The 23,479-nt window shown below is 43.5% G+C and overlaps 1 protein-coding gene across 4 annotated transcripts in view; it reads left to right on the forward strand.

Moving 5' to 3' along the window:
• The window catches only part of SRPK3 (SRSF protein kinase 3), a 261,895-nt gene that overhangs the window by 102,518 nt on the left and 135,898 nt on the right, over positions 1 to 23,479 (forward strand). For 3 of the 4 annotated variants that reach the window (XM_073600334.1, XM_073600332.1, XM_073600336.1), the window contains exons 5-9: positions 8,092 to 8,179; positions 8,295 to 8,382; positions 8,513 to 8,619; positions 22,343 to 22,508; positions 22,801 to 22,832. In XM_073600334.1, the coding sequence (XP_073456435.1) occupies positions 8,092 to 8,179; positions 8,295 to 8,382; positions 8,513 to 8,619; positions 22,343 to 22,508; positions 22,801 to 22,832 (481 nt within the window). The remainder of the gene's footprint in view (positions 1 to 8,091; positions 8,180 to 8,294; positions 8,383 to 8,512; positions 8,620 to 22,342; positions 22,509 to 22,800; positions 22,833 to 23,479) is intronic. The other variant, XM_073600335.1, reaches the window with a different exon arrangement.

A 23,479-nucleotide genomic window follows, 5' to 3' on the forward strand; every position in this document is an offset into this window, starting at 1 on the left:
AGTGCCGTTAACGATTGGTCTTCCTGGAGGTGCCTGGGGATCTTTATGAATCTTAGGTAGAAAATATATGATCGGTCTCCTACAGGCACTAGGAACCAAGTAAGAGGCTTCCTTTTTGTTCAATACACCACTCATCTTACCTGAGGTGACTAAAGCTTCCAATTCATCCCTAAATTGAGTAACAGGATCCCTACCTAATACCTGATAAGTCTTCCTATCAGCCAATAACCTGTCCATCTCCCCTGAGTAATAGGACTTACTCATGATAACTAATCCACCCCCCTTATCAGCGGGTCGGATGACCACATCTTTGTTCTTTTCCAATGTACTGATACCTTTTTTCAGGAAGGCGGGATCACCTATTTTCCTCACTTTCATGTCCTCTAGATCACTAGCTACCATATTTTTAAAGACCTCTACGTGTTTATGGTCACTCTTTGGAGGGTTGAACACCGACTTATTGGCCAAATTGGAATGCGTGCCCAAGCTGGCTGCGGAAGCCAATCTTTCTCCTGGTCTAGAAAGAAAATATCTTTTGATATTTAAAGTCCTTACAAACTTTTGCAAACTGATATATGTTTGAAACTTGCTAAGATTACGTACTGGGGCGAATTTAAGGCCCTTATCTAAGACCCTCAATTCGTCCTCCAACAAATCTACGCCACAGCTGGTCTGCTACCAAAGACATATTGATGACCTATTCATGATATGGGAGGGTGACCTCATCAGCCTCCAATTATTCATGTCTAGGCTCAATGGCAATACCAAAAACATTCGTCTTTCTTGGAATGCTGATGCTTCCTGCATAGCCTTTCTTGACTTAGAAATTTTTAAATATGATGCTGCTTATAGAACCAGGAATTATTGTAAACCAACAGACCGGAATGGTTACATTCTCTTAGACAGTTGTCATCATAATTCATGGTTGCTTAACATACCCAGAGGACAATTCATTCGCCTTCGGCGTAACTGTTTTCTCAATAGTGATTTCTTCTCGCAAGCCAATGTTATGGCGGAGAAGTTTGTACAGAAAGGTTACACTCAGGCACACATATCAGAGGAATAGGCTAAAGTGGGTACCATTGATCGATCGATTTTGGTAGCAGATTCTAAAAAAAGTAAAAGTATTGACCAAAATGCGCCTCAATATAGGATCATTTTGGATTACAATATTCAATACAAAAAGGTAGAAAAAATCATTCTTAAACACTGGGATATTCTAAAAAAGGATAAAGTACTAGGTCCAACTCTCCCAGCTCGCCCTAGATTTGTTTACAGGAGACCACCTACCTTAAGGGACATTATAGCCCCTGGGGTGGTGGATCCTCCTGTGATCAGGGAAAATAGAATTTTTAATTTTGTGTCTGGTTTTTATTCTTGTGGAAAATGTCCAGCTTGTAAGCAATGCAAATTTAATCTCAAAAGGAGGAAAGAATTTATAGCTACTGCTACTGATAAAACGTATCAAATTAGGAATTTAATCACCTGTGATACTGTGTGGGTAGTTTACATGCTCCAGTGTGAATGCAGTCTCCAGTATGTCGGTAGAACCTCTAGACCTATGGGAATTTGCATAGGTGAGCATGTAAATAATATCAAAAGAGGCCTCAAGAAACATTATGTGTCTAAACATTTTAGGTTATGTCACAATAGAGATCCTAAAAAACTCCAATTTTGGGGGATAAAGAAAGTGACAAAACATTGGAGAGGTGGCAATTTTATTAGGCAGCTTAGCCAGAGAGAATCCCTATGGACACATGAGACACGGGTAGCTGTTCCAAGAGGATTGAATGTTGAATTCGACCTCAACTGTTTTATCTCGGATAAATAAACAGTTATTTTGGGGTTTTAGCCATGCACATTTATTTATTAATATGTGGTTTATAAATTTTTCTTGTGTTATATCATAATGAATTTTTCAATATTTTATATATATATTTTTATACTTAGTATATTAGATTATACCTATTGTAAGAAAATGCTGCGGGTGCACACAGGTAATTGTACATACATTTATTTTAAAGAAATCCTTTAGAAAAGTATAATTGTAGGTTTTTTATTTAAATTTCCTATTTTCTAATTTGAATTCTTTGTGATAGATTTAAAGCCGCTATACCTGTATATTTTATCAGACGTTTCTGAGACTTTAATTAAGCTGTAAATGTTAATGTATATATGAGGCTATTTAGTCCATTATTCTCCTTTTTTACATTAGCTTTTTAATTGGTATTCGCCATGTCCAGGGCTGGTGTCTCCATATAGCGGTTCTTGCATTTGCTGAGCGGGTTCCGTTTCCGGGAACCCGACACTCCCTGGTGACAGGCGGCGGCTATTTTAGAAGCTAGGGTGACTCAAAAACTCCACCCTTGCTGACGAAGTCCGTGTGGACGTAATGCCGCGTACGGGGCGGAGTTTACCTGTGACGTCACCCGCAGCCTTCTCAACTGTTCGGACGCGAACAGTCTGGGTTCTTACTGGATTACCTTATTGCATTGAACTGCTTTGTTTTTTCAAGTCGCGCTGTTTTAAATATGATTTTGCTTTGGAATTTTTAATAAACTGTTAAACAGTATACACTTAGGGGATCTTCCTTTTCTCTATTTTTGGGGAATCTCACCTGATACTACTTCATCACACACCGCACTGAGGATTGTAACAAGGAATCTACAGAGTGATTTGACTCACTGTTTCCAGCTCGTATGTGATTACTGACGAATTTGGTATTCTTAAAGAGATCCAGGCCGTTACCAATCCTTTGTGAACCAGGCTTATTTGACCTCCTATAGATTAGAGGTCCATCACGTCCGGTAAGCGCATTTTCCTATTGGTTTGAATATCATTGGTGCTTGTGAAGAACTACATCAGTGCATGTTCCATCAAGATTATTGGCACTGTCCATGAGATTTTAAGGACTTCTCATTTTTAATTTATAATTTTTTATTGCGCTGCACTAACTTTGTATTATCTAATGTTTTCTTTAGGTTGGTGAATCCTATAGTGTTCAACTTGCATCTTACATTTGATAGTTATTGTTTGCACTGATTGCCTTTAGTTTTTATTCATTGGTCAGTAAGTAGGGCTGGGAATTTTCTTTGGTTTTGTTTCACCTCTTGTATTAGTGTGCCTCCATTCTGGATGAAGGAGTACAAGGGCACAACAGACACCATTGTTAATCTGGAGGGGGTAGGGAGGAGAGTGTTATAGGGACTAGTAGAATTAAATACGCTAACAAATTTAATTCAAAGTCCAACCAGATCATCAGGGGAAAAAAAGGAAAGAAAACCTAAAAATATTAAACATATGCAGAATTGGTAAGCTTCAATATAATAAATGTTTGCTTTAGGGTTTAATACACATATCAAACACAAGGCCTGCACACCCCTAAACCCTGCATTCTGTACACAGCACACCCCTGAACTCTGCACTCTGTATGTAATGCACTCCTGAACAATACACTCTGTACATAGCTCACCCCTAAACTCTGCACTCTGTACATAGCACACCCCCGTACTCTGCACTCTGTACATAATGCACTCCTGAACAGGGGCAGACTGACAACTCTGGGGCCCCCGGGCAACAGGAGATAATGGGGCCACTTGTGTCCCTGCCCACACTCAAGCCCCAAACCCAGCTTGCACTGCATGGACACCTTAATTCTGTGTTGGACCTGAGATAAACAGTGCACAGAGGGCATCAGGGCAGAGCATGGGATGTCAAGCAAGCACAGTACACAGGGGGCAGCAGGGCAGAGCATGGTGAAACCATGGCAAAGTATAGAAGTCAGCAGGTCAGAGCACGGGGGGTCAGGAGGGCACAATATGTGTGTGTGGAGGGCAGGAGGGCACACTACATGGGGGGAGGCAGAGGGGCACATTATGGGGCACGGCAGGGCACATTACGGGAGCTAGCAGGACACATTATGGGGCACAGCAAAGAACATTACATGGGGCAGGAGGGCACATTATGGGGTACAGCGGAGTATATTACATAGGGGCATGAAGGCACATTATGTGGCACAGCAGAGCACATTATGGGGCATATTACATGGGGCAAGAGGGCACATAATGGGACACAGCAGGGGATAATACATGGGGCAAGAGGGCACATATAGGGCACAGTATGGTGCACACAGCAGAGCACATTATGGGGCACTGAATGATGCATCATGGGGTACACAGCAGGGCACATCATATGGCACACAGCAGGGCACAGGGCACATAATGGGGCATACAGTGGGGCTCAAGACACATCACAAGGCCCACAGGAGGGAACTGGGCACACAGTGGAGCACATAGTTGGGCATGGGGCACACAGTAGGACACATTTTTGCTTTTTGATGTTTTTACTTCCTATCTATGTTTTTAGATGTATAGACTTCACCAGCTCTTCAATTATTCAATTAAGCCCACCTTGTTTACTCTGTACAAATTGTATTGGCATGTGCATATAAATTCCTGTCTATTGCCTAAAGAGTCAGCTATGAGTAAGCGCCAGTAGATATGGTGTGAAACATGTCAGCTGTTGATTTCATCTTTTGCTATATGGTGTTTAACCAATAAAGAAATCTTTGTTGGAGTGCGGCCATCCGGATTGAATTATTTTCTGTATACAGTAGGACACATCATGGGGCACACCACAAGGGCACATCATGGGGCACACAGCAGGGCATGAGGGCACACAGCAGGGCATGGGGGCAGGCAGCAGGGCATAGGGGCACACATCAGGGCATTGAGACACACAGCAAGGCATGGGGGCAGACAGCAGGGCATAGAGGCAGACAGCAGAGCATGGGGCAGGCAACTGGGCATGAGACACAGAGCAGGGTGTGGGGCAGACATCAGGGCATGGGGGCAAAGAGCAGGGCATGGGGCAGACATCAAGGCATGGGGCACAGATCAGGGCATGAGGCAGACATCAAGACATGGGGGCACACATCAGAGCATGTGGCACAGAGCAGGGCATGGGGGCACAGCCTAGGGCATGGGGGCACAGAGCAGGGCATGGGGCAGACATCAAGGCACGGGGCCACAGAGCAAGGCATGGGGGCACACATCAGAGCATGGGGTCAAAGAGCAGGGCATAAGCGCAGACAGCAGGGCATGGGGCAGACAGTGGGGCATGGACAGACATCAGGGCATGGGGCACAGAGCAGGATATGGGCAGACTATAGGCCATGGGGCAGACATCAGGGCATTGGGGCACAGAGCAGGGTGCTGGGCACATAGAGGGACACAGGACAGCATGCAAGCTGCTGCACTTTCCTTCCTAGATGCAGAGTAGTGCGGGAAGCGGCTGTAAACAGACCTCTGGTGATGTGCTCCTCCCCGCCGGCCCCTCCTCTTCTCGTCCGTCCGAGGTGATGACAAATACAAGCACCTGGGGTGGATGGGAAGGAAGGAGGGGCCAGAGGGGAGGAGCGCATCACAAGAGGTCTGTTCACACTGCGATCTCTTAGCAGGGATTCGGAACCCGATCTACCCATCAGCTATCTGTGATTGAATGGTAAATCGAAGTGGAAGCTGTCATGGGGCCCCCTACTGGCGAACGGGCCCTCAGGCAGTGCCCAAAGTGCCCAATGGTCAGTCCGCCCCTGCTCCTGAACCCTGCACTCTGCACATAGCGTACCCCTAAATTCTGCACTCTGTACATAGCGCACCCCTAAACCCTACTGTCACAGACCTAGCCAGAACAGAGGCTGTTGGAGAGGACTGTATGCAAGCCTCTTGCCCACCGATTATGGGCCCTAGCATTTGGGGGAATGGTGCTCTCTGTGAGCTGTATGCCTGGGGACCCTGGGGTTGGTGTTACTTTGGATTCAGCTCCATGTCCCCCCAAAACAAACAGACTCTGGAACCCGTTATATGCCATATTAGAATGATAAGACTGAATTATACTGTTGGGACACATCCTGTGAGGAGATGCTAATGTCATCATCTCCACTCACCTGTCTGATGTCAGCTATAATGGGTTTAATGTAAATAAGTTTAGTCTAGGTATTCGACTCATTGTTGTTTGTTCTAATTAACCCTGTGTTGATGTTTATGGTAATGTGTGTTAATTGAATGAGCTGATCACATTATCCTCTATACAATGTAGGAGACGGGACGACTCCTATTGGAGCTCATGTTAATTAGGTTAATTAGGTTATGTTTGTATTGTTAATTGTAATTAGCCCCAGCTATTGTGTTTATATTCCTGTGTGAAGCTCGGTGACCACAAGTCTGGGCGAAAGGTCATGTCTCAGCCACCTAGGCTGTATAAAGGATGAGATAATTAGCTCATGTTAATTAGGTTAGCTTTGAGTCAGCCTGGTGTATAAATGTGATATTTGATATCTCAAATAAAAAACAGTTCTGATGTACTCCAAGACTGGTGTTGTCTAGTTCTTGGGGTTCCTATAGCCAGATCCATTGGACTCGTGTTCCAGAACTTAGGAAGCGGTATATGACGGAAGCACTCAAGCGGAGTGTGGGACGTTCCGTGACACCTACACTCTGTACATAGCGCACCCCTAAACCCTACACTCTGTAAATAGCTCATCCCTGAACTCTGCACATAATGCACTCCTGAACCTTGTACTCTGTACCTAGAGCACCCCTGAACTCTGCATTCTGAACAAAGCACACCCCCAAACTCTGCATTCTGTACGTAACACAGTCCAGAACTCTGCACTCTGTACCTAGCACACCCCTGAACTCTGCACTTTGTGCATAGGGCAACTGTGTTACTGCACTTTGTATATAATGCACTCCTGAACTCTGACTTCTGTACGTAGCACACTACTGAACCCTGCACTCGGTATATAGTGCAGCCAAAATACAACCGGCCATTTCAGGGCAACCATACTACTGATGCAGCCCACAATGACACCCCTGATTTAATACCACTTTAGGCTTATATTGCTGTTATCCTGCACTGCTGGTTGTCTTCATCAATTTGAGCCTCTGCCAATCCACCCCAAACTCCCTCATCCATGTCTTTATGGACCTTTGCTTTGTGCACTGGTCCAAATCATTTGGTAGAGAGGGGATTATGGTGTGGGGTTGTTTTTCAGGGGTTGGACTTGACCCCTTAGTTCCAGGGAAGGGAACTACCAAGACATACCAAGACATTTTGGACAATTTCATGCTTCCAACTTTGTGGGAACAGTTTGGGGATGGCCCCTTCCTGTTCCAACGTGACTGCACACCAGTGCACAAAGCAAGGTCCATAAAGACATAAATGAGTGAGTTTGGGGTGGAGGAACTTGACTGTCCTGCAACTGGCCTCACCTCAATCCGATAGAACACCCTTGGGATGAATTAGAGTGGAGAATATGAGCCAGACCTTATCATCCGAACATCAGTTCCTGGCCCCACAAATGCGCTTTTGGAAGAGTGGTTAAACATTCCCATAGACACACTCCTAAACCTTGTGGATAGCTTTCCCAGAAGAGTTGAAGCTGTTATAGCTGCAAAGGGTGAGCCAACTCAGTATAACTCTACGGGCTAAGACTGGAATGTCATTAGGGTTCACCTGCATCCCAATACTTGACAATATAATGTATATTTGAAATCAAATCTTTCATATTTTTCATTCGATTTCTAAATTACTGCATTTTTAAATTTCAAAAGCCAGTATAAAGGAATAGTAGTGGTAAAAAAAAACAAAAAAAAAACAACTGTGAGTTTAACTAATCGTTTTTTTTTTTTTTGTTTTTTTTTTTATAATTCTCCTTTTAGGGGGCATGGCTGGGGTGTGTCCTATGCCTACTTACTTTTGCTAATAGGTGTCCCTCGTTCCCATCTCAAAAAGTTGGGGGATATGGTTACCACTGTTTATAACAACATTTCTTTAGCAAAACTCTGGAAAACAATTTCTTTGCCCATATAAAGCAGTTTTGATTGAAAACAGGCAAGCATCTAAATATCAATATCCTCAGAGCTCCCTGATGGTGCTGTTATAACTTATAGGTAAATTAGATTTTATTTTTTCTGAAAGTTAATCCTTTAATGTGCTAACTATTCTGCTGTTTAAAGGACAATAAGAAGCACTTTACGGCATATTTTAGTTAACATTTGACTTCATAAATGCTTTTTTTTTTTAATGCAGGAGGAAGCGTTTTGGAGCACTTAAAGTTGTGAAAAGTGCAGTGCATTACACAGAAACAGCCATAGATGAGATAAAGCTGCTAAAATGTGTAAGTACCTATAATATATTAGTATATTTACTTGACAGTAAGAGTTATACGGTTTGCTACACAGTTCCAACTCTTTACTTTTGATGCAACAGTAAGTGATGCTTATTTTTTTTAGGTTAGGGACAGTGACCCAAGCGACCCTAAAAGAGAGATGATCGTACAACTCATTGATGACTTCAAGATATCCGGTGTAAATGGTGTTCGTATCTTTTCCAGAATTAAGTAAAAAATGTATAATATAAAAGGTTATCGAGCTGCTGAGGTTTGGGGTTGGGGTTTTTATAATAAATGTGGGTATAGGGATTTTTGTTTGTTTTTCCTTAACCCCTCTAGATGTCTGCATGGTATTGGAGGTTCTTGGACATCAGCTGCTTAAGTGGATCATTAAATCCAATTATGAAGGTCTTCCACTGCCATGTGTTAAGTCTATACTGCGACAGGTAAGATATATTTTAATATATCATTAACATACTATCATCAAGTTGTTGGCACAGTTGTATCCAATAGTTATTGCAGAAGACAAATACAGAAAGTCAGAAGACATTTTAGTTTCTCCCTTAGTGTTATGTTGAAAATCAGATGTAATTAGAGTTGTCACCTCATCCCCTTAAAAACGGACACATATATTCGTCATGGGACACTAAAACAATGGATTCAAATAGAAAGGTGTCTGGCGGGTGTGGAGTTAGAGGGATTGCCTTGGTGTCAGAAGAATTTACCAGTCCGAGTAACGGACCATCCTACAGTAGGTGAGATGTGGTGACTGGCCCAAAAAATATTTAGAGACCATTCGATTGTGCCCGCTCCCTCACCACTAACCCCAGTGATTGGTTAGCCTTTAGCCCAGGAGTAAACGAACCCAGATTCCAGGTTCTTAAGGGGAGTGACAGGTCTCAGCTTCGTCACTTCATTGGGAACGGGAAATGGATGACCAGGGAGGAAATCATGGATGATCCCCTTCTGGTGAGCCTTTCTTTTTGGCAAAAGGTCCAATTAGCGCACTTTCTTAGAGCACAGCCCTCACCGACACCTTTCTTGCGAGCATTGACAGCATTCAAACTTATCTGTTCGGAACAGGAACCGTTGCGCCATGCCATTTCCTTAACCTACCAGCTTCTTATCTCACCTCCCAAGGGATTTAGGCCTCCCTACCTGGCTAAGTGGGAACGAGTCTTGGGAATAAAGCTAAACGAGAAACAAGCAGAGAGGATATTTCTCTTTACCTATAAGACATCGATCTGTGCGGCCCAACAGGAAGCAGGGTTCAAGGTTTTATCACACTGGTACTACACACCAGACAAGTTACACCGGATGTTTCCCCAGAGCGCGGATGTTTGCTGGAGGTGTGGAGAGGAGAAGGGCACTCTTCTTCACATATTCTGGTCATGCAGGCTACTTGCGCCTTTCTGGTCAGAGGTACACCGGATCACACAGAAGTTTACAGATAGGGAGCTGCCCAGGACCCCTGAGTTCTTTTTACTACATCATAATGAAATACCGAGCAAGGCATACAGGAAATCAGTCCTGCCCTCATTGGTCACAGCAGCGAAAAGTTGCATCCCCCTGTTCTGGAAACGGACGGAGCCCCCGGGTATTGCGGTATGGTTGAAAAAGATAGTTGATATTCACAAAATGGAGGACCTTGTGGCCATTGACCAGGGTCGTGGAGAACAGTTCTCTAAGAAGTGGTATTACTGGCTCCAATTTTTCTACTCAGAAGAGTACGCAGGGCTGGTGACCTAGATATTTAGTAATTTGGAGAACAGGAACGTTAAGACACTGTAGGTGGGGTTGGAGAGGGGTAGCTTTTCCACCCACCCCCCTCCCTCCCCCCTCCCTTCTTTTTTTTTTTTTTTTTTTTCTCTTGTTCTCTTGTTCTCCTTTTCTTTCTTCTTTCTCTCTCCCTCACCCCTCCTTCTTATCTCTTTTCCTCTCGTTCTCGACATTTTCCTTGTCTCCTTCTCTTTCCCTTACTAGTGTACTTTGTTTGCATACTACTGTATACGGATAAGGGAAGAGGAGGGAGAACACAGAAAATTAAAAAAGAAAATACAACAAGAGGTAGTATTTAATATTAAGCATGGCACAGCAAGCCTCCTTCAATTGTAGACTGGCTAACTAGGGTAAGACTGTATAAGCATACATACATTTTCAGGCGGTATTGCTGATTTAATAGGGATTAATCCGTAGAACTGTATGTAAAATATGGAAAATTGTTGTGCTCTCTGTAGTGTCATTTGTGTATTGATGTTTTCCTGCCTCTTTGTAAATAAAGAATTAAAAAAAAACGGACACATATTAATTACACAGGTTCTGTGGCTGATTAAAGTAATTTTAAAGCTTTAATAGTTTTTTTTTAAAGTGGAGTTCCACCCCAAAAAAAAAATTAGTAATGTGCTTAAAAAAAATAAAAAAAAAACATTTGGAGAAATTTTTTTTTTAACTCACCTCTAAATGCCTGTTGCTAGGGGGTCCCTCATAGTCTGCCTCCTTCGGTGCCTGGGCTCCTGACGTCACTTCCCTCGGTGCAGGAAGGGAGATCGCCTCTCCCTTCTCCCTCTTGTCAATCATCTGGGACACATGATTGGTCCCAGATGATTGCGCGGCCAGTGACGGCGCGCGGCTCACGCATGCGCAGTGGGTGCCCGGCTGTGAAGCCACAGCCGGGCACCCACAATTAAAATGCCGGCGCCGCCAAGTGGAGGGGGGAACGAGCGGGGCTTCGCATCGCTGGACCCTGGGGCAGGTAAGTGTCCGAATATTAAAAGTCAGCAGCTGCAGTATTTGTAGCTGCTGACTTTTGATTTTTTTTTTTAAGTGGGAACCCTGCTTTAAATAACATGTCATACTTACCTCCAATGTGCAGTTCATTTTGCACAGAGTGGCCCCGATCCTCGACTTCTGGGGTCCCCCGGCGGCACTGGTTGCTCCTCCCTGCATCGTATAACCCCCTAGGAGAAGCACTCTCCCGGGGGTTACCTTGCGGGCGCGCTCCCGAGTCTAGCATTTGCGTCCATAGGTGCAGAATGCTGGACTTGGCCCCGCCCCCGCGTCATTGGATTTGATTGACAGCAGGGGGAGCCAATGGCTGCGCTGGTATCAATCTATCCAATCAAGAAAACACAAAAAACAAAAAAATACTGTGCTACCTATAGAAACTAACCCCCCAAAAAGCAGCAGTTAAACAGTGAGATGTGCACCAAAATAACTATTAAAAAAGAAATAACCGCGCTAAATATAAGTGAACCACATGAAGCAATCTCGCAGGCTTCCGTTAGGAAGTACATATATAAATGCAAAAACTTTAAAGAATATTAAAAATTAAATAGTGAAAAATATATGGGTTTACACATGTGCACATGAATCAAACATGAGTGTCCATATATGATATCTGCGAATCAAAATAAATGTCTATATATAGTGACAGAAAATGAAAATATGAGGTAATGATCTGAAATCAGTCCAAAAGAGACCCCTTAGGTGAATCCAACCAGAAGCAAAATTATGAGTGACACCCCATACAGTATCCGCAAATACCCAATAATTGCGCTTACCGCAAGGCAAGCGAACACCAGCCTGTATGACGTTTTGGTGTAGAGAATCCAGATGGTACTCCTAAACTGTATACATCATGGCTGAAAGGATGCAACTTCCATCTCATAGACATGTAAATAAAAAGAAACTGGCCATAGTGTAATACTGCCAAACTAATTAAAGTTGAAAAAGGTAGAAAACTTACACCGGTGCAAAAAGGTACAGCAGGAAAAAACCTAGAGTGAACGCTAGCAAACTCTGTGGTGAAGATGAGACCCCACACTCCGTGCAAATAATGCGCTTACCCCAAGGCAATCCAATCAAGAGTCTAGACAACAGGCAGAGGGGAAGAGCGCATCTCCGGCGTGGGAATTAAGGTGGTAATTAAATTTACTTGTGCCTTATCTGCATTAAACTAGCGTCAGAACCTGTGTAATTCATATGTGTTCGCGTTTTTAAGGGGAAAAGTTTAGGTGGCAATCCTAGATAAGATAGTCATAATAACAACATTGGCTAAGCATTAGGTTAGTAGTTTAGCAGTACACAATGTTGTAGCAGTTAAAATGCAACTTGTAACTGCGAAATACAAATAATAGCAGATTATTTTACCCTTTGGATTTCGTAAACCTCTGCATACTTATGCTGCCAAATGCCTCACGCATGCACACTAGTAATACTGGGGGAATGTGCAGGATGACATTTAAGTCACTCCCACATACGGTATGTCATTTCCCCCCACATGTGCAGTATTGCCCAGCTTGTTCAGTAGCAATCCTGGTGAGACATTCCGGATGACATTTAAGTCACTCCTGTGTACGTGTTTTCCCACTCATGTGCAAGCGTATTTCTATGATGGTTTTGTAAAAATTTGCACTGCACCTCTGTAAAGGGCATTCGGTGCGCAATATGGCGAGATCCTACACATGTGCTATAGTGCCCTTGCAAAAAGACTACTATCATGCATCCTGGCATCTTACTGACATATCCATCACTCATTCATCGCCTTTTGCACATTGGGCCCTGCCGCCCTAACTGCCCATCATATATGTAATATAAACAGACTGGAGGCCAGCAGAGTAAATTGCTGATCTCTGTGGAGATGAAGCCGAGGATGGACGGCTGCTGGAGGTGTAGGAGAAGGTCCGCCTAAAAATCTGCCATTGTGATGAATGAAGCCACCATAATTCCACTGTTCCCTATTTCCAACCCTAATGGCCCCCCAGTAAACAGACTGGGGGCCAGCAGAGTAAATTGCTGATCTCTGTGGAGATGAAGCCGAGGATGGATGGCTGCTGGAGGAGGTGTAGGGGAAGGTCCGCCTAAAAATTTGCCATTGTGATGAATGAAGCCACCATAGTTCCACTGTGTCCTATTTCCAACCCTAATGCGCTCTGCCTACATGGAAAGAGAGTGGGCTGTTTGGGAACCATTAACGTGTGTGTGTGTGTGTGTGTGTGTGTGTGTGTGTGTGTGTGTGTGTGTGTGTGGGGGGGGGGGTTCTGACCTGTGGTACACACTTTTGCCTCCACTGCACTGACAGATAATACATTACTTGCTGCCACTGGATAAATGTGCGCTCTGCCCTTTACTGCCACTGCAACAATGCAAACTATGACAATGACCACCAATGCATTGACACGCACTGCCCTACTCACCATCATCATACTTCTGCTCTTGCTGCCACTGCACTAGTGTGCAATTCTGCGCACCATTCACTGTCACTGCACTAATTTACCCACTGAATCAATAGACACTATCCATTTTCAACCACTGCAACACTGCATACCCTTGCACTCACCACCATTGCATGACACACACTACTTCACTGGCCATCAAAGCACTGATGTGCACTACTTTACTTTCCATCCCTGCAGCATCCTGCACTTCTGCACTTCCCGCCACTGCACCATCTCTCACTTCTCCATTCCAGTATGCACTTTTGAATTCTTCACCACTGCATACATTTTTCCCCACTCTCTGCCACTGCACAGAGACACACTTCCTCACTCTTCATCACTACACCGAAGTGGACTTCTTCATTTTCCCCAATTGCACTGATGTGCACTTCGCTCTCCTCCTGTGCACCTACATGCACATCTTCACTCTTTCACTACAACTATATGCATTTCATCACTCTATGCCAGGGTTTTTCAACCTCATTGTCTAATCATTTCCCGTTAATGGTCCTCCTATAATGCTTATAATGCTTTGCTGAAGCAAAAAGAGGATAACCTAGCTGCCCAAATTCAAAGAACATAAACGTAACCCCCAGTTGTTCTTACGTAGTCGGACTCAGGCCGCTCGATTGGAATTAAAGGTTTGTCTTAGAACAAAGGCAGAGAAACAATTACACTGGGCACAGGCAAGATTCTACTCTCAAGTGGACAAACTGGGTAAACTCTTGAAGTCAAGGCTAGCCCCTAGACGCCCCCCTCCTTACATTCCCAAGCTTAGAAAACCTGATGGCACCTTTACCCAAAACTCTAACTTGGTTTTGTGGGAAATTCACGACTATTATAAGTATTTATATGACGATAGGAATGTTACTGGTCAGCCAGAGTTTGATGACTTTGTCGACCAGCCCTCCATCCCAACTCTAACAGACAAACATAGAGACCTTCTAGATAAGGAAATTACAGTGGAGGAGGTATTGGTGGCCATTAAACAGCCCCACTGGGCAAAGCACTGGGCCCAGGTGGGTTCACAATGCTATACTATTAAAAATTTGCTCCTCTAATGGCTCCCTCCTTAGTGCAATTCTTTAAAGCCATCAAAAAGGGTGTTCCAATAGATGTAGACTCTAATTTATTACTTAAATCGCATTAAAAATGCTGCGCTATCAAAAGGTATAAGCATAAAGCCTCTGAACTGGTAAAATTATATCCTCTACACCATGATACTAATAATGTATAAAATATATGATAAAAAATGTATAAAATAACAAGTGCTTAATAGCCAAATAATAAAGTGACAATGTGCATTCATATAGTGATGAAAAATATTAAAGCAAATAAGTTCTTGGAAATCTAAATAGATCCAAATACTGGAATTATAAAAAAAGTGCTTAAGTGCACTGTGCAAAGTTCAAATTGATCCAATTTACAGGTGCTCCACAATCCATGCGATTCAGAATGTTGTGAAAGTGATGCAATAATTAGACGCTGTGTTCTCACTCAGATGCCCCCCATGTAATGAAGGCTCACCTTAAGGTGTGCTAACCGTGCCGTCCTGAGCAGATCAGCTGTTAGGAACGATCAGCTTACCATCCCGTTACCGGCCGTTTTCAACCATTCGTTTTTTGCTTGATGTAGAATGGCGCACTGAAGCGCCTGGATATTGTGAGTACCCTGTGTGGGACCTGTTTATTTTTGTTTCAATAAATTGCATAAGCATACTACATTATGAGATGCTTTTTTCATTGATTTACTGAGGCACATTGGCGATTGATCCAGGATTCCGGACGCACTGCTGAACCCTGTAGTGGTTCCATAGCGTGTATTGACCAAGCTTAACAGCAAGGTCACACACCTTAAGGTGAGCCTTCTTTACATGGGGGGGAGCACCTGAGTGAGAACACAGCGTCTGATTATGGCATCACTTTCACAGCATACTGAATCGCATGGAGTGTGGAGCACCTGTAAATTGGATCAATTTGAACTTTGCACAGTGCACTTAAGCACTTTTTTATAATTCCAGTATTTGGATCTATTTAGATTTCCACTGACTTATTTGCTTTAATATTTTTCATAACTATATGAATGCACATTGTCACTGTATTATTTGGCTATTAAGCACTTGTTATTTTATATATTTTTTATCATATATTTTATACATTATTAGTATCACGGTGTAGAGGATATAATTTTACAAGTTCAGAGGCTTTATGCTTATACCTTTGATAGCGCAACGTTTTTAATGCGATTTTAGTACTTTTACATGGTTTATGAGACATGTTTACCGCTTGCAGCTGATTCAAAGAGGATTTATTGGTTTATTATTGTTAGTGGAGGCTCACAGGACGTTCTATATAATTTTAGTCTAATTTATTACTTTATCCCTAAGCTCCACAAAGACCACAGTGACGTAGTAACTACCGTCCCATATCCTTAATACTGATTTGAAACTATTTACTAAAATTCTGGCAAATAGGCTTTTGACATTTTTAGCTGGCTACATGCATTCAAACCAGGTAGGACTTTTGCCGCATAGACAGGCTGCTGACCAGGTCCGTAAACAATTGACCTTATCTCCATATTAAGCTCCTCTTGGCATGGCGGAACGAATAGGACTGGGATGCTATTGTCCCTTGACATCCGTAAAGATTTTGATTTCCTCTCGTGGCCCTTTCTTTTCCAGGTGTTGTCGAGGTGGAACTTCAGTCCCAAGTTTTTGGCCTCGCTGCACTCATTATATAGCTTACTCACAGCTCAGATAGTTCTGCAGGACCACAGATTGGACCCGATACCCAACTCATCAGGCACTCAGCAAGGTTGTTCGTTATCTCCCATACGGTTTGTCATACCCATCAAAACTATTACAATAGCGATACATCAGAACCCAGACATTTTAGGGATAGATAGTGGGGGGAGGGGGGAGCCATAGTGTGCTTTATTCGCAGATGATCTGATGATGTTCATCACCTCTCCCCACACTACTCTGCCAAACCTCCTGTCTCTTCTGAACTGCTTTGGGAAAATCTTGGGGCTCATAGTCAATCATGATTAATCAGAGGCATTGAATGTTAATTTGCCAATCTCGACTCTACAGAATATCCAGTCTCAATACTCATTTCAGTGGCAGCAGACATTCCTCTCCTATTTAGGAATCCAGCTGACCCTCAACGTTTCCTCTGTTTACAAGGCCAACTATCCAACTCTATTTGCTAAGCTATTAGAAGACGTACAAGCATGGCCAGACATGAGTTTGTCGTGGATGGTTGGATTGCCTCCATGAAAATGACAGTCCTGTCCAGGTTTTTTCCGATGGTTTCAATCCAAAATTTTCCATTTTATCTGGGGTACCAAAGGCCCCAGAATAGCACTGGCCACGATGTATGCTCCTAAGGATATGGGCGGACTAGGTGTGCCCAACTATAGGAAATATTACGTGGCAGCACAGCTCGTCCAACTATGCCAACTTCATAGTAAGCACTACCGACCAGATTGGGTTTCCATAGAGGCGCAGGCAAGTTTCCCATGGATCAATGGATCTCGTCCTTTGTAATCCCCCAAAACATCGTAGGGCTGTACTGAGCCCTATGCTCTCCCACTCACTTTAGGTTTGGAACACAAGTTGCAAAAGATATCCTCTGCATATGACACTTATCCTAGTAGCTCCCCTTTTCAACTTGCCCACCAGGTGTGCAACCTGAAAGGTATGGCTGGTGGCTGAATAAGGGACTGTACCGTATAGGTGACTATTTTGATGACAGAGGCATACGTCCCTCCTCATATTTCATGGGAAGTTTGGAGATGCCCCCCACTGAGAGCTTCCACTGGCAACAAATTTACCACTTTCTCAAATCTTTACCGAAGATTGCAGGTGCATGCAAGATGCTGGTCTGCGGGGGGGGGGTCTCTATACTATACAAATTGTTTATGATCTCTACTGATAGATTATCCTACCAGGTAGCGTGAGAAAGGGATCTGTCCATAATCTCCGAGGTGGAGGACTGGTATAAATAGAGTATGCAGATTCATAAAGGTATCCTAAATGTTGCCTTGATAGAAGCAGGCTATAAAGTCCACGCCAGATGGTACTGGAGCTTTTTCAAAAATGTATCCAGGCCCCTCAGCTGCATGCTTCAGGGGTTGTAGCCAGATAGGTACACCATTGCACATATGGTGGACGTGCAGTAAGGTTTGTCGCTTTTGGATAAGAGTTCACACATTTATTTTCTCAGTCACGATGGCTAATATCACTAAAGATGTGAGTATAGCCCTACTTAAAAAGCCTGTTGAAAGTGTTCCAGAACATTCGCAGACCTTGATCCACTTTATGTTCTTTGCGGCTAAAATCACTATAGCAACAGCGTGGAAAAGCCCTGTTATAGATATTGCCATAGTGAAACGGAAACTTACATGGATCATATTGAATGAAAAAATCGTGAGTGTCCTACAAGATATTCAATCCACCTTGGTCCCCTTGGCTGACCTATCTGCAGCTCCTGGGAGAGCGAGGCCAATAATGACTGGGGGACTCACTTCTTTTTTCTCCCTCTCTCTTTACCTCTTCTAATGCTCCCCTGATTCTAGCCAGCCTTGGTATCATGCTCTAACTGTTACACCCCCCCTTTTTGTTTCTTTTTTTCAGACAGCTTAGGTTTACAGTTGGGAGATTGGAGCCCTTTATGGGGGATCGTCTATTGTCTGGTAATGGGAAATACTTAGGAAGCTAAAATCACTGGACTAAGCTTTTTCATTTTGTAGGCCTATTCACAGTGATTACACTTTAGTGAGGTCTCAACCTCATCTAAAGTGTAATCACTGGCCTATCTGCAGCTCCCGGGAGAGCGAGGCCAATAATGACTGGGGGACTCACTTCTGAGTCTCGAGGAGATTTGCCTTCATTTCCTCTTCTGAAGACAAAACAGAAAGTGAAAGGACTTCTCTCCAAGAATTTCCCTGTGTGTTACAGCACTGTGCTGCTATTCATTCCAAGTGCATGGATCTGCATTGCCAGTATGGCAAAGCACTACTGCACATTGATATATGCTGCTCAGCCAATAAAGGGTTGAGTCCAGTTCCAGGTGTTCTAAGGTGTTATGGGAGCCCATTTAGACCCCTTTCACACGGGGGAGTTTTTCAGGAGCTTTTGGGCTAAAAATAGAGCATGTAAAGTGCCTCCCCTGCAGCCCCAGTGTGAGAGCCCGAGTGCTTTCACACTGGAGCAGTGCGCTTGCAGGGCATTAGGAAAAGTCCTGCAAGTAGCAGCTTTGGTGGAGGAGTGGTGTATACACCGCTCCACCCCTGCTCATTGAAATGAATGGGCAGCGCTGCTGAAGCATCTGAAAGGTGCTTTTTGGGTGCATTTAACCCTTTCTTTGGCCGACAGCGGGGGTTAAAAGCGGCCTGCTAGCAGCTGGAAAGCGCCGCTAAAACGACGGTAATGCGCCGCTAAAACTATCGGCACTTTACCACTAACGCCCGGTGAGGCTCAGTGTGAAAGGGCACCTAAAAAGAAACAAGCATGCAGCAATGCATCACAGTGAACCTCAAAGGTTTAAAAGGGCCATTCAACAGTTGATACTGGAACAGGCATCCTTATTGGAAGATTTCCTCTTTCTTTCTCTTCTCACTTGTGATGACACACAGCAACGAAAACCGATCTATACAAAATAAAAATAAAGGAGATGCACTTGAATAACATTTAGATTTATTCCTGGGCAGGCAGGCAGAATTAGTTTTACTTGGATTACACATAATGTAAGTTGGGTTATTAGTAAGAATGATTCATTGCTATTTTTATTATTTTTTATTATATTAGGAATACCATATATACTCGTGTATAAGTCAAAATTTTCAGCCCCTTTTTTGGGGCTGAAAGTGCCCCCCCTCGACTTATACACGATTCACCGCCTTCAGCCTACATGATCAGCGTGTCGTGCATGTGTCCTGTACCTGTGTCATGTGTATATGTGCATGTGATTATGTGCATGTGATTATGTGCATGTGTCCTGTGTATGTGTGCATGTGTCATGTGTATAAGGTCCTGTGTATGTGTCTGTGTGCATGTGTATGTGTGCATCCTACCTGCCTCTGTGTGCCGCTCTGCATCCATCAGCGTTCGCTATTCCTATTCGGCGGCCATTCACTGTTCAAAAGCCGCACCTCCTTGTCGTCCATGATAGGCAGAAATCTCCATTTCCCAGCAGTCAGCCTATCACAGACATTCTCTCATCCTCATACCACGGACGAGGATGAGAGAATGTCCGTGATAGGCTGTACACTGACTGCCTATCACAGACGAGGAGGCGCGGCTTTTGAACTGTGAGAGCCGAGAGCCGCTGCCGAGTCGTATGCAGCATCGTGAAACATGTTGTGGGGATGCTTTTCTTCAGCAGCTGGTCAGAGTTGATGGGAAGATGGATGGAGCCAAATACAGGGCAATCTTAGAAGAAAACCTGTTATGCAGCGTACACACGGGTGGACTTTTCGACCGGACTGGTCCGACGGTCTATCCGATGGACTTTCGGCGGACTTTCGACGGACTTTCCCAATGAACGGACTTGCCTACACACGTTCACACCAAAGTCTGACGGATTCGTACATGATGACGTACAACCGGACTAAAATAAGGAAGTTGATAGCCAGTAGCCAATAGCTGCCCTAGCATACAGACGAACTGACTTTTCGACCGGACTCGAGTCCGTCTGAAAGATTTGAAACATGTTCCAAATCTAAAGTCCGTCAGATATTCGACCGAAAAAGTCCGCTGCAGGTCCGATGAAGCTCACACACGGTCGAATTGTCCGCCGGACTCGGTCCGTCGGACCAGTCCGGTCGAAAAGTCCGCTCGCGTGTGCGCGGCATTAGAGTCTGCAAAAGACTTGAGGCTGGGGCAGAGGTTCACCTTTCAACAGGACAACAACTCTAAACATACACCCAGAGCTACAATGGAATGGTTTAGATCAAAGCATATTCATGTGTTATTAGAATGACCCAATCAGAGTCCAGACTTAAATCCATTTGAGAATCTGTGGCAAGACTTGAAAATGGCTGGTCAAAGGTGCTCTCCATCCAGACAGAGCTTGAGCTATTTTACAAAGAAGAATGGGCAAAACTGTCACTCTCCCAGATGTGAAAAGCTGGTAGAGACATACCCAAAAAAGACTTGCAGCTGTAATTGCAGCAAAAGGTGTTTCTACAAAGTATTGACCGGGGGGGGGGGGGGGGGGGCTGAATACAAATGCACGCCACACTTTTCAGATATTTCTTTGAAATACATCCATCAATGGCGGAGAAGGATCTGGGGGTGTTGGTAGATCATAAGCTCAATAATAGCATGCAGTGCCAAACTGCGGTTTCCAAAGCGAGCAAAGTCCTTTCTTGTATTAAGACACGTATGGACTCCAGAAAGTGAAATATCATTTTGCCCCTGTATAAATAATCAGTAAGACCTCATCCGGAATATGCAGTTCAGTTTTGGGCACCAGTTCTTAAAAAGGATATCGGGGGAACTAGAGAAAGTGCAGAGAAGGGCAACCAAACTGATAAGAGGCATGGAGGAGCTCAGCTATGAGGAACGATTAGAAGAACTGAATCTATTCCCTCTTGAGAAGGGGGATATGACCAACATGTACAAATACATAAGTGGTCCATATCGTGAACTTGGTGTTAGTTATTAACTTTAAGGTCAAGGGGGCACTCTCTACGTCTAGAGGAAAAAAGATTTCATCTCCAAATATAAAAAGGTTTCTTTGCAGTAAGAGCTGTGAAAATGTGGAATAGACTTCCTCCGGAGGTGCTTTTGGCGAGCTCAGTAGATTGTTTTAAAAAAGGCCTGGATTCTTTCCTAAATGTACACAATATAACTGGGTACTAACATTTATAGGTAAAGTTGATCCAGGGAAAAATCGATGGCCTCTCGGGGGATAAGGAAGGAATTTTTTTCCCCTGCTGTAGCAAATTGGAGCATGCTTTACTGGGGTTTTTTCCCTTCCTCTAGATCAACTGTGGGTGTAGGTTTGTTTATATGTGTTTTTTTTTTTTTTTTTGTTGGTTAGTTGATCTTGATGGACTTTTTCAACCTGACTAACTATGTAACTATGTAACATTTTGAAAACCATTTATCTTCCTTCCACTTCACAATTATGTGCCACTTTGTGTTAATATATTTTATTGAGATTTTATGTGATAGACTAACTTTTTTGGTTGCAATGTGACAAAATGTGGGACATTTCAAGGAGTATGAATACTTTTTCAAGGCACTGTATATGCAGTAGTATTGTACAAGACACCTAGGTCATCAACTAACTGCTTCCTACACACACCTCTTCTCTCTGACATTCCATTTTGTGGGTGGGCCCTCGCTGTCCACATGTACAATGCAAGGCTGTTGGTCCTGTCTTGTACTTGGCATTGCCAGCATGCAACCGCCAGCCAGAACATCTTAGGGAGGAGTCTTTGTGGGGGAGCTGGTTGTACAGCAGGAGCAAGTAATAAGGTAAGCATTACAGCCAATTCCTCTACCCCTAGACTAAATGACAATTTAACACTTGTGGTGTTTGAGGGGCGGTGGCAGGGGCTGCAAGGGTGTGTTTTTTTGCATTCAGCTTTAAGCTGTTATTGCTTTAAGAATAGTCAATATAGGAGCACTCTGGAGTATAAAAGAGTGATCTGATTAACTCAGATCCTGTAACTGGCTGTCTTCAAATATGTATAGTGTAAGAATTTCCCCATAGAAGTTGCCCCACAGCCTGGGGTTGCTCTAGGAGTGGGTTGCTCTAAGAGACAGAAGGGGTTTGACAAAGGCAGAGCTCAACTACATCAATTGCATAAATGCATAGATAGGTCAGGTATACTCCTCAGCAACACCATATAAATTGTACCTCGTTTTTTTTTTTTTCTTTGAACAATGTTTATTTTTGACAATTAAATTTGCTAATTATAATATTTTCTGGATACTCAGGTATTGCAGGGCTTGGATTACCTACACACCAAATGTAAAATCATCCATACAGATATTAAGCCCGAGAATATATTAATGTGTGTGGGGGAGGGATACATCAGACGATTGGCAGCAGAGGCTACTATGTGGCAGCAGTCTGGCGAACCTCCACCTTCTGGATCTGCTGGTGAGTAGTAAATCCTGTTCTATAGTATTTCTTTACTTACATCACATAACTTACTACACTTCCGTGTACTTCATAGTTTATTAACATCACAACCAGTGCCAACACATCTCTCCTTAATCAGCTTCTGCTGCACTCACACCAACTGTACTTCAGAAACTTTTATCCACTCATCAATAACTGGACATTACAGGATTGAATCTCTTGAATACTATCAGCTGAAAGCATATTTCTTGATGTTTTCTTAAATCCCGCTTTTCTCTGCTCTTCTGTTTCTTTTGCTGGGTTTTATCAGTCAGCTCTGCACCTCCTTCCCTCCAGAACATGGTAAGTTAACAGGTTGAGCATCCTCAAAGGCTCACCATGTTTGACACAGACTGTACTACCTTTTTATGGAAACGTAGTTGCCCTATGAAAGCTGAGCTATCAAACATCATTAGAGGGGGAAATAAACCCATCAATTTAATGGTTTCCCAAAATATTTACAGTACGTTCAAGTCATGCCATGAATGTTAACGGTCACAGTTGCTTGTGCTTTCAACTCAATTGTCAAGCCATCTAATGGCTGGTGTCATAACTGATTTTATATGCAGCACCATGGCAACTGCAGATCACACAGAGGCTAAGATGGCAGCTTCCCTGGCTGCAAAGGATAGAAGGGTTTAGTTCCACTTTAAAACTGGGAAGTTACATTGTTTAAACTTAAAAGGATAGTTCACCTCTACAAAAAAAACCTGCCTATTCAGGTAAGGAATGTTTGTAGATTAAAACAACTGTGCAGCTCTGACTAAAGATGAACATACACCTTGCTATAGGTGTAGACCTTATGAAGCCTGATTGGAATACTCCCAGGACGTTGCTAAGTACTCCCAGGACGTTGCTAAGTGAGGCCTAGTCATCACTGCTCACCTCCACCATCAGAGTGAGCTCTTTCTCTGATTCAAACCACCTCAAATACTCTTTCTCTCCCCTGA

The sequence above is a fragment of the Aquarana catesbeiana genome, linkage group LG09 (assembly GCF_042186555.1).
Source record: "Aquarana catesbeiana isolate 2022-GZ linkage group LG09, ASM4218655v1, whole genome shotgun sequence".
Classification (NCBI taxonomy): Eukaryota; Metazoa; Chordata; class Amphibia; order Anura; family Ranidae; genus Aquarana; species Aquarana catesbeiana.